At 37.7% G+C, this 12405-nt stretch overlaps 1 protein-coding gene across 2 annotated transcripts in view; it reads left to right on the top strand.

The window, feature by feature from the left end:
- LOC103265450 (cytochrome b5 reductase 4) overlaps nt 1–12405 on the top strand; it is a 94976-nt gene that overhangs the window by 45137 nt on the left and 37434 nt on the right. For both annotated transcript variants that reach the window (XM_008063113.1, XM_008063112.1), the window contains exons 4-5: nt 7596–7625; nt 11164–11224. In XM_008063113.1, the coding sequence (XP_008061304.1) occupies nt 7596–7625; nt 11164–11224 (91 nt within the window). The remainder of the gene's footprint in view (nt 1–7595; nt 7626–11163; nt 11225–12405) is intronic.

Below are 12405 nucleotides of genomic sequence, written 5' to 3'. Positions count from 1 at the left end.
AAAGAATGTAAAATCTCTCATAATTTTTACATTGATCACACGTTGAAATGATGCTATTCTGGATATATTGAGCTAAGTAAAAATGTATTATTTATTTGTTTGCTTTTTTGAGTTGGAGTCACACTATTGCCAGGCTGCAGTGCAGTGGCATGCTCATGGCCACCACAGCCTTGGCCCACTGGGCTCAGGCAATTCTTCTACCTCAGCCTTCCAAGTAGCTGGAACTACAAGTGTGTGCCATCACACCTGGCTAACTTTTTCATTTATTTTAGAGACAAGGTCTTGCCAAGCTGCCCAGACTGGTCTTGAACCCCTAGACTCAGGCAGTCCTCTCGCATCTGCCTCCCAAAGTACTGGGATGATAAAGCAATGAGAAATTAAGATGAAACATTCCTGAGACTGCGTTATGCCACTGGAAAATGCGATTATTTTTTGAGATGGCATATTCATTTTTTTTTAAGTATACTTATAGTCTAGCACAGTGTAGTCCACAAGAAATATGCACACCACAAATGCAGTTTTAAATTTTCTAATAACCAGATTTTTTAAAAGGTTAAATTAGATTTCACTTGTGACTTACATATTTCTTTTTAACTGTACTGTGCTAAACCATAAGTATAAATTAGATTTCACTTGTGACTTACATATTTCTTTTTAACTGTACTGTGCTAAACCATAAGTATAATTTTTCTAAAAAGTGAATATGCTATTTAAAAAAATAGTCATATTTCCCAGTGGTATAACGCAGTCTCAGGAATGTTTCTTCTTAATTTCTCATTGCTTTATCATAGATTCTAATTGTTTTTATATTTCATGCCCTCTCTGTCTAGCAATTAATGACTGTTAAGCACTTAGAACTGTCCATTACTAGAACACCTAAAGGTGTAGGAGGGATTTAGAAGGATTGAAAAATAAAGATACTGAGGCTTATAGGTATGTGTACCTTACTGAAGGCTACAGGTTATTTTACTGGAGAAGCCCACTGTTTGGAGAAACTGTGGATATCTCCTTAGGTAAGGCAGAGAATCACCTCATTAATGTTATCTGCCTTTTCATAATTTATTTTCTTTTAGTATTGGCCATTGGTTCTTAATTGAGTCGATTTTGCTCCTCAGGAGACATTTGGCAATGTCTGGAGACATTTTTGGTTGTCACAACTAAAGTAGGTGCTATTGGTATTCGAGTAGGCTAAATATCAGAGATGCTGTCCTGCACTGCACAGGACAGACTCCTACAACACAGAATTATCCAACCCAAAATGTTAATAGTGTTGAAGTAGAGAAACGCTCTTATATGGTTAGTTTCTTATTTTTAAAAATCACAGTATTAGTGGCACATGCATATTAAGTTGGCCTGCCGACAGTGGATAACTCTCTGGTTCATCTGAGGCAAACCCTGGCATCTGTAGATCCAGGGATCCAGATAGGCACCAGGACTCCTAGGGTACTGAGACATTAATTCCAGAGTCCTGTTACTTTAAAAGCACCAGAGTACTTTTTTATTCTAGAATCTGTTTTTCCTCCACTGCTGATTTTGCTAATCACAGCATGTGTTGTATTTTCACCCTAAGTTGGCACTGTGAGCAAGGATGAAGCAATTACTGGATGGACTGGTTGTCCGTGGGAAGTTTCGTTTGTGTAGAGCCAAAGCTTGTTCTACGAGGAGCCTCCATAAAATGGGGACTGCTCAGCTAAGCAGAGCACGAGTTCAGAGGCCAACTGGTCGGGGAGAAGCAAGTTCCTGGTGGAGAGAGAAAGAGACGGGGGTCACAGTGAGCTGAGCTTTGCTGCATGGCCAGATTTGCTATTTAAGTCTGGCTGCCTTAATTTACTTTTGCTTCTATGGAGTCAGTTGTGTGGATGATTCCCACCAGCAAGATTTAAGAGAAAGGTATTTAAAAATGGGAGGTAAGAAGTCCCTGGTTAAGGGGCCGATATAGACCTGAACAGGAAGTGTCTTGCTATACTGGTGTGACTGACTGATGCTTTGTTTGTGTGACTATTTATTTTGTTTTCAGAGAAAGAGGATTTTTTGAACATGTTTAGGTTCTTGTGCAGGTGACTCTAAATAAGGAAGGGATCATTAATCCTTTAGATGATAGGGCAGGAATGGAAAATAACTGATAATTTGGACAATTAGATAAAAACCAACAAGTATTGCAGGGGCTAGCCCCTGCAGATATTGGGGGTCTCTGGTAGGAAAGATGGCGTTGGCGATTAAACTGGAGGGATAGATATTAAAAGAAAGAAAGATGGAGGGATGGATATAAAGAGAAGGAAAGAAAGGGGGGAGAAAGAAAGAGACTGGACTCTGTCTAGTGCAGAAGCCGTTTAATGGGACAAACCATAAGCCTTTTATCCTAAAGTTTCACAGGCAAAATCACAAGACTTTCACGTGAACACAAAGCCAGGTGGATGAGGAGAGCCCCCCCACCAGGCGTTTCCTCAATCATGAGGAAGGGCAATCCCAATTAAATCACAAGACTTTTACGTGAATACAAAGCCAGGTGGATAAGGGGCGTCCCCCACCCACCAGGCGTTTTCCCAAGCATGAGGAAGGACAATCCCCAAATTATCTCACTGTTCCCTATGCTTGGTTAATGTTCCTAAAAGCAACATAGTAATCTTTGTTACAATGTTTCTGATAATCAATAACTTCTAAAACTTGTACATACACAAAACCTAATAACTAACTTAAATCCTAATACCTTTCTATTCTGTGCTAATTCTACCTACACTCTAGAAACTCTTAATTATAGCTCAAACCAGTTCCTAAAGAATGTGGCCCAGTCCAAAGATCACGCTGGGCTGTTTTTAGGAACATTTGATTACAATCTCTTAACAAAATGGCTATTCTAAAATCCTATATATCTATCTTAACTTCTATAAAAGTTTCTAATTCCTAATCCTAATATATAAAGCTGATCATCAGTAATAAAGCTTATAAAAGTAAAACCCAAATATAAACTGTACATTGTACTAAGACCAAAACTGCAATTAGTAGAAAATGGGAACAATGAAATTTCTAAAGTTAGCTGTATTCTTATTAAGCCTCAAAATATCATGTTTGATCATGCTTGAACTGACATAATTCCCTGACGTTAGCACGACCTCTTCTACAATACTTTCTATGAGTAAAATAAATTCAGTTTCTATAATAAGTAGAAAAAACCCTACACTAATTGTAACTAAAACCAGTTTAAAAGAATGCAGCCCAGTCCAAAGTACGCACTGGGCCATTAGGAATGTGGCCCAGCCCAAAATTCATGCTGGGCCATTTCTGGTAACTCTAGATAATCATCTATACCATCTAAAGCTGAAAACAGCTGTCCATATGTATATACTAATTCTCCAAATATACTTTTAAATCTTATAAAGAAGCTTGTACCGTATAGAAGGCTCTCAAATGTGGCCTGAGTTTGAATTATATCTAATACCTAAGCCGAAACCGCAGTTCATGGGAAACAGGAGCAATGAGTTTCTAGAGTGAGCCATACCTGTCAGTCACAGAGCCTTCAGCTTAGGTCAGCAGAGTTCCTTTTGGCTAAGTGTGCTACATAGAAAAAGGGAGGAGGGAATGGGGTCAACAGCTCCCAAACGCATCCTAGTGGTCTTGGGCCTCCCTGATCCCTAACGCTCAATGGGCCTCCGTGGCCAGCTCCCAACAAAGTATAGCCAACTTTGGGCGAAAATGCAGCATATGCTGTGATTAGCAAAATCAGTAATGGAGGAAAAACTGATCCTAGAATAAGAAAGTACTCTGGTGCTTTTAAAGCTTTTTAATCCTGGGATTTTTCATAATATTTGTTTGAACTATTAAATCTTCATTTCAATCCTGCTATTGAATTGTTTGAAATTTAAGAGCTGTATGAAATTGAAAGATGATTCAGAAGATGATTACAAAGATGAATAGAGGAAAGTAAGAGATAAAGCAGTTTAAAAATATAGAAATTATTAGGTTTTATAAGATCTGAGAAATGAGCATAATAACTTTTGAAACCAAACAGGAATTAGGCCCAAGTTGTGTTATGAAGGTCTCTGTTTAGAGATGTGAAAGAATTTCTAGAGAAAAACGGTTATTAACGATATTATAGAGAACCAGAGTCTTCTGGCAAAGCTAAGCAGCTGAGAAGCATTAAGTCGTAAATTTTGGACTTTGTAAATAAGATTTCTGGTAAAAAGACTGAGCTCATATCTGACGGGGATATGATACCAGCCTTATTCAAATAAGAAAGGGAGATGAGCTATGTTGCTATAAGATAACTATAAAACATTCAAATATAAATACTCACCATTTTTTTTTTTCTTAGACTGCTTTTCTTCAGGGACTCCTGGCAAATGCCTACAGATCCTAAAAATTTAGCTAAAATACTACTTTCTCAGTGGGGTCCTTTCAAATTACTTCCAAGTAGAAATGCTCCTCCTCTATGCATCCATAACATCGTCTATATGCCTCTTTTTGATCATGTACTATTAAAAAGAGCATATTGATAGCTTTAATTCAGTGTATTTATTTTTAGTAAGTAATGCAGTCACACGACTCAAGAAGTGCCCCATCATACCTCTGCTTCCCATCTACTGCTTCTCTTCCTACACACACACCAAGGTAACTATATTATTAGTTTTGTTGTAAATCTTTCCAAATTATCTTTAGGTATATATAAGCAAACTGAATATATTTTCTTATTTTTCTAACTTTTGTTCAAGTGGTATCATATTGTGCCAATATTTCTGTTAAGATGATGCTCAGCAGCTGTTTATGAAATGAATGAGCATGTTGGTAAAACAGTTTTTCTTTATTTATCCCAGGGGATTCTGCTGTATCTCCACTCAGCAGGGGTAAACTAGGTTTGAGTCATAATTAAAAATCCTTACCAAGGGAGAATAGAGTGCGATTAGATCACAGTGCTGGTCTTCTAAATGATTCTGGTCGCTCCAGAAATAGAGGTTCTCACCAACATTATGAGAGGATACAAATTTGATTGGCATTTGTGCCATTTATTCAGATATAAACATGCTATGGAGTAGAAAATGGTCTCTACTATTTCTATGACTTGTTTTTTTTTTAAAGAGTTGCAAAAGTAGGCTAGTAGAGTTTTTAAAGGAAATTCAGATCATCTAAGTAGAAGTTCTCTTCCTACTAGTACTTCTTAGATTAAAAAAAGACTCAGGAAAAAATGACCAATTTAGCAGAATCCAGAAAGTTCTGATAGATTCAAATCAATTCATATTGGGTATGAAGTAATCATCTGAGATAATTTTTTTTCCTAGAGACAGAGTACCTGGGACAATTTTTCAAAATCTTTGAAAATAACTGTCATAAAATAATAAGTGAGTTGTCCAACTTCCAACGATGTTGTACACTGAAAATAGTTTAATTTACTTGTTGCTGTGAATCTCTAAGATAAAATAAATAGTCACAACTGCAACAGCAAAGAGATAAAACTGACAGGGTGAAAGTAAGTGACCAGGCAAGGCCATCAGTGATCCCTTGCAAGCTGTGATGACTGCACTTTCTTTAGACTTGTGAGACACATGGGAGGGTTTGCTGCATAAACAAATGGTATGCAGGTGAGGTCTGGGCTCTAACAAGCCCGCCCTCCCGCGGGGCTGAACGTGGCACCCAGTGGGTGGCTGTGGGCCTCTTATCCTTCTTCCCTCCCTTCCTCCCTCCCCTCCTCAACGGTGCTCCGCATCCGTTGTTCCCACCTTTGTGCGGGCATGTCCGGTGCTTAGGGCTCACTGGTGAGTGAGAGCATGTGGTATTCAGTTTTTTGTTTCTGTGATAGTTCACTTAGAACGGTGGTCTTCAGCTGCATTCATGTCACTGCAAAGACCGTGTTTCTTTTTTCTTCTGTGTGGCTGTGTGATATTCCATTGTGTATATGTACCATGTTTTCTTTATCTAGTCCACTCTTCGTGGACTTCTGGGTTGGCTTCATGTTTTTGCTGTTGTGCATGGTACTGCAGTGCACATATGTGTGCGGGTGCCTTTTCAGTAGAGTGATTTATGTTCTTCTGGGTATATTCCCAGGAGTGGGATTGCTGGGTGGTACGGTAGCTCAATTTTTCCTTCTCTGAGAAAATGCCACATTGTTTTCCACAAAGGTTGTACAGCTGCATGTGGTGGCAGGCTTAAGTCAAAATCCAACTCAGTTGGATTTAAGTCTTTTTTTTAATCTAAGAAGTACTAGTAGGAAGAGAACTTCTACTTAGATGATCTGAATTACCTTCTTTTAGTCCATGGTTGACCTGCCCATTATTTTATTTACCACTTTTGTCTACCCCTCTTTTTCTATGGTGAGTTGTATAATTATTGTATTATATGAAAATGTAAAAATAATAGAAATAAAGTGCACAATGAATGTTATATACTTGAATCATTCTGAAGCCATTCCCCCTCTCCTTCCCCACCCCTAGTTCATGGAAAAATTGTCTTCCACGAAACTGGTTTTTGATGCCAAAAAGGTTAGGGACCACTGCTCAAAGGAAAATGTTTTGAGATGTAAGAGAGGTGAAACAAAAGGACAGAAGCATTAACAAGTTCAAAAACTGTTTTTGAGCAATGGAAAAAGCATCTCAGTGGGTGTATTGCTTCAAATGGAGAGTACAAGTTTAAACATGTCAGGGTAAACACACAATTTTTTATATAAATTTTGCATTTGGGGGGATGGAGGGGTCTCCATTCATGCTTGGAAGGATCGCCTGAGCCCTGGAATTCAAGGCTGCAGTAAGCTATGGTCATGCCACTGGACTCTAGCTTGGGAGACAGAGTAAGCCTCTGACTCTTTTAAAACAAAAAAATGGAGTATAAGAATTTGAAAGCAAGAATGTTAGTTTCTTTTTCTTTAAAACAGGTGATATCAACTTAACAAATGATTTTTATTTGACTACTTGGATATTTTGTGTTAGCCTGTCATCTTTTTTTTAAACCTCTCACAACTTGCTAAGGGTTTTATTTTAACCGTAATGTTATAACACTTGTGGTTATTACAATGTAATATAGCTTTGTGAATTGGCTGCTATCTTGAAAGAAAATACTTCTTAATTTTTTTTTCTGGGTTTGTAACTCTAATGATTGCATTTTGTATACATAGGAAAGTCTTAACATGTTTTCAATATTTCAACCACTTAGACCTATAGTAATAATGATCATTTTATGTGCTGACCTCAGTAAAATAGAAAGATAAGACATTTTCCTTTGGGTTGTTAACATGTGTGTTTTATTTATAAAGCATAATTTAATAAATTCTGATAAATTTAGACTAATTTAGAATGTGATGACCTGGATGAAACAGGGTTTATATATGCTCGCTAAAGAAATTAACCAACATACTAGAAAAAAGTGACTAAAGAAGTAGAAAAAAATGCAGGTGAAATGAGAGACAGACATTTGGAGAAATCGCTTGACAGTCTTCAGAGATTAAGCGTTCTTATTTGAAACAAAACCCATCTATTAGCTCATTTCTCTCCTCGGGCCTTAGAAGAAAGCTCTTCAAGAAAGAATAACTTTATCTTTAAATCAATAATACATACTGATATTCTTTTTGACATTACAGTATTCTTATCTGACTTTTTTTCTGTATCACTATACAGACAATCGTGAGGAAAAGAAAGTCTTAAACGGTAAGTCATATCAATTTATAAAAAGAAGTAAATTATACTCTTTATTTGCAAAAAAAAGCTATAGGCATGTAGCTACCAAGTGAGATTGCCAGATGAGTTGCCTTTCTTTTTTAACTAGAGGAAACAGTCTACTTTTAGACTAAGTTATGCAGTAGATGGTACCTGAAGTTGTTCACCTGCATTAAATGAGGCACTGATGTTAAGTTTCATCTGATGATTGACTCCTCTGTGATGCTATGAACACAACTCTTGTTTTATGACTGATTGCTGATGGACTGGGCATTTCCTTTCCCACCACATATGGCTTCCAGAATCTTTCCTTTCCTGTACCCCTTTTTTGGATGCACTGCATTTAACTATTATTTCAGTGAAAGATGGCTTTAAGAATGGAATATAGCACTCCATAAGTGGTCTGACTAGACCCATTACCTCTTGTGACCTGGATCCTGTAAACTGTAACATATCTAAATGTATATTTATTAACTGTTTTCACATTTGGTTCATTTAAGTTTATGTGGTAAATCTATTTATTTACAAATGTGTTCTGCCTGCTTTTTATATCATTATTCCAACAGATGCTTAAAATACTGAATGGGAGGAAATACTTTCGTATGCCACTAGACATCTGATCCCTTCAAACTGACATCAATCAAAATTGGTATCCATCAGTCAGCACTTTAGGGAAGAGGAACATTCATTCAATCCACCTACTTCATTTAGTTATTTTACTTCACTCCACATTCACCACTTAATTTTTCAACTTATTCAAAAGAATATTATGTAAGGTTTTTTTAGTTTTGTTTTTAGTTTTTTTGGGTTTTTTTGAGTTGGAGCCTCACTCTATCACCCAGGCTGGAGTGCCGTGGCACACTCACAGCCACTCCAGTGTCGACCTGCTGGACTCAGGCGATCCTTCCGCCTCAGCCTTCCAAGTAACTGGAACTACAGGCATGCACTACCACCTAATTTTTTGATTTATTATAGAGATAAGGTTTCGACAAGTTGCCCAGGCTGGTCTCGAACCCCTGGGCTCAGGCAGTCCTCTCGTCTCAGCCTCTCAAAGTGCTAGGATACAGGCTGAGCCATTGAGCCCGGCCCTGTTTTTAGTTTTTTTGTGTGTTCAAATGTTGAAATCAAGGTCCATCCCACAGTGTATGATATTTCTGTGTCACAGTAAGTTATATTTTTATAGTGCTGTGTTTGTTTTTTGTTTTGTTTTGTTTTGAGTGGGAGTCTCTATTACCCGGCCTGGAGGAGTGCAGTGGCACAATCACAGCTCATCACAGCCTCGACCTCCTGGGCTCACGTGATCCTTCTGCCTCAGCCTCCTGAGTAGCTGAGATTACAGACACTACCATGCCTGGCTAATTTTTTTTATTTTCCGTAGAGAGGAGATCTCACTATTTTACCCAGGCTAGTCTCGAACTCCAGGGCTCAAGCATTCCTCCTGACTCGGCACCAAAAGTGCTGGCGCCGGGATTGCAAGTGTGAGTCACTGTGCCCGGCCCTTTATGGTTTTTTAGAATGCTTGGGAGTAGTGTCATTTGCTCTTGTGAGATTGCAGGACAGATTTCATTGCTAGTTTGAATTTGAGGAAGAGGGAGCAGTGGTTTGCATAAGATCACAGTGCTGAGACTGAATTGAAGTCAAGCTTTGCTGGTCCTAATCAGATCATATAAGATCAAAGTTAAATTAAAATTCATAAATTCTGTTTATAGCTTTTTCTTACAGAAATTCTTAGATTGTGATGCATTTGACTTTTACTTATATACCTGAGACCTCCAAAGAGAAATTACATTAATTTCTCTTCAATATTTTTCAGCACTTCTTACATAATTTGTAAGATAATCTTTTCTTTTGCCATTTTAGAAAAAATACATTTTAATTTTCATAAAACCTCTAGTTTTGTAGAAAAGCATTCTTTTTTAGTGCCCACTACTAATTAATTCACAACTTTGTCCTTGCAGTCACGTCTCTGAGACTTTCTTGGTTTATCTGAAAATTATGTGTGTTCTGCAGATTTATGTGGGAAGAGATGGACGCTGAGTGCTTAAGGCCTGGACTCAGGGCTCACCACCAGTCTTATTCCGAAAAATACGCCCATTTTACATCTTATGCTTGCACTTGAGCTTGTGTTTAAGCAAAAGTTTTTGTGGCTAAAAAGAATCTTGAAAACCTCTAAACTAGCTTGTCTCAATGGTGCCTCCTAACTTTAGCTTTATGTAAAATACTGTGATTTCTAATTTGAGAACTCCAAGACTCTCCAGAAACTAAACATTAATCTTTTTCCCTACATAGTTTGAGAAATAGTAATCTAATTGAGGCAGTGATTTTCAAAAGTCACTTGGCAGCAGTGCTCCTTTTTTTCTAAACTTAATCTTATAGATACAAACTAGCACTCCTATTACAGGAGGAAAACACTTAATGTTTACAGGATCCAAAGTTGTTCTGCCTCAGGGTTTTCTGAGAGGATTTGAAAACCACAGCTTTAGTGGGCTTTTAAAATGCTGTGTTAATGCAGACCCATGAGAATGAGTGCAATGGAAAAAAACAGGTTGTGGAGCAGCTGTAGCTCTGAAACACTGTGGTAAAAAGAGTAAACTGGCCGGGCTCGGTGGCTCAGCCTGTAATCCCAGCACTTTGGGAGGTCGAGGGGAGTGGATTGCCTGAACCCGCGGGTTCGAGACCCGCCCAGGCAACTTGGCGAGACCACATCTCTACAATAAATCAAAATGAGCCAGGCGTGGGAGCGCACTCCTGTAGTTCCAGCTACTTGGAAGACTGAGGCGGCTGCTGCACTCCAGTCGGGGCGACGGAGTGAGACTCCGATTCAAAAAAAAAAAAGAGTAAATTGGTACAACCACTGGGAAGAGCTGTTTAACAGTTTCTACTAAAGCTAAACATACACACACCCTATATTCCCAGCAGAAATGTAGTATGTGTTCTTTAAGAATATGCATGTACATGTAAAAGAATATTTTTAACAGCACTATGCATAATAGCTCCAAACTGGAAACAATACAGATGTCTATCAGCAGGAGAATTCATAAATTGTGGAGTATTCGTACAATGTAATACTATTCAGTCATTTAAAAAAAAAACAAATGACTGATGCATTCAGCAGCATAAAATCTCAGAAAGTCCCAGGTTTGTTTTATTGCTTATTATTGATCATGCTTTTTTGACATAAGAACTGTAACGTTGGGGGGAATAAAGCAAGACCAAAGGAGAACATATCTTATGATTTCACTTATATAAAGCTCAAATCCAGGCAAAAACTGTGTTAGTACTCAGAAACATGGTGTTAGTAGTCAGAAATGTGGTTGCCTTTGGGGCAGTAGCGGCGATTGGAGGGGCTGCGAAGGGGAGTGCTGGCAGCGGGGATGTGTCTCACGTTATTAAATCTTGGGGAGCAGCACCTTTATGATTTGTGTCCATCTGTGTGTCTATGTGGTATTTCAATAAAAAGTTAACTGAAAAGACAGATGGAAAAGAAAAATGCTATAGGTGAATAGTTATTTTATTTCTTTCTGTGAAGGCATGCTTCCCAAGAGCCAAGTAACAGATACACTTGCCAAAGACGGTCCCAGTTCTCCAAGGTATGCATTCTTGCTTTTCATTTTTATAACTAAATCAGTTCTATACAAAAGAGCAGACTTTTAAAAAATAAAGTAACTCTGGATTTGATTTTTTACTTACTATTAATCATGCATCTTTGAAAGAAGAATTACATATAATGCCTCATCTATTAGACATTGTTAGTGAATGGGCTACTCCATAAATGTGAATTTTAAGTATAATTGAAGTGTGATCTATTTTAAACATCAGTACTTTACAAAATTATTTAAATATTTTTTCTGATGATAAAAAATATTCATTAATGGTAGAAAACTTGGAAAATAACAGAGAAATATAAAAGAATAATAAAAATCAGTTATAATCCTATCAGCCCTAAATATGTACTATTAGCATTTGATTTATTCCCTCTAGTTTAATACATATAATATCTACTTCCATGATGTTCTATTTTTATATTGGTATTATAATATATTCTGTGAGCATTTTCAATTTGTCACTAAATATTCTTCAAAAACATTTTTTCTCTGCATTTTATATGACCATACAATAGTTTACCTGTTCTATTTTTTGTATATCTAGTTTGTTTTATCAAAATTTTTTTTAAGTAGAGACGGTGTTTCACTGTATCTCCCAGGCTGGTCTTGAACACAGCTCAAGTGATCCTCCTGCCTTGGCCTCCCAAAGTGGTTGAGATTGCAGGCATGAGCCACTGTGCCTGGCCAATTTTATCAATTTTTAATGGAAATCTTGTAAAATGTAGTGTGCATCCTGGGCAACATGGTAAGACCTCATCACTACAATTAAAAAAAAAAAAAATTTAGCCGGGTGTGGTGGCACACGCCTGTAGTTCCAGCTACTTGGAAGGCTGAGGCAGAAGGATCACCTGAGCCCAGCAGGCCTAGGCTGTGTGACCGTGAGCGTGCTACTGCACTCCAGCCTGAGCAGCAGAGTGAGACTCCAACTAAAAAAAAAAAAAAAAAAAGCATTGCACAATTACTGTCTTAAACATTTAACAGTAAATTAAGCAATACCTTTGTATTTTGTTAATGACACCTCAAGTGCCCTCAAGGGCGTTAGTTCTCTGTGGTTCTTTTATCACCCTTCCCCCCGCCACAAGTCTATATTATTCTAACAGCAGTATCCTATGTTAAATTATTTCATACACAATAACTTCAGGGACAGAGGATGCCTCCTCTAGATT

This window comes from Carlito syrichta, unplaced genomic scaffold (genome assembly GCF_000164805.1).
Source record: "Carlito syrichta isolate Samal-C Ts95f unplaced genomic scaffold, Tarsius_syrichta-2.0.1 Scaffold306592, whole genome shotgun sequence".
In the NCBI taxonomy this organism is placed as follows: Eukaryota; Metazoa; Chordata; class Mammalia; order Primates; family Tarsiidae; genus Carlito; species Carlito syrichta.
The sequence above is the reverse complement of the archived record's forward strand: the minus strand, read 5'-3'. Positions and strand labels throughout refer to the sequence as shown.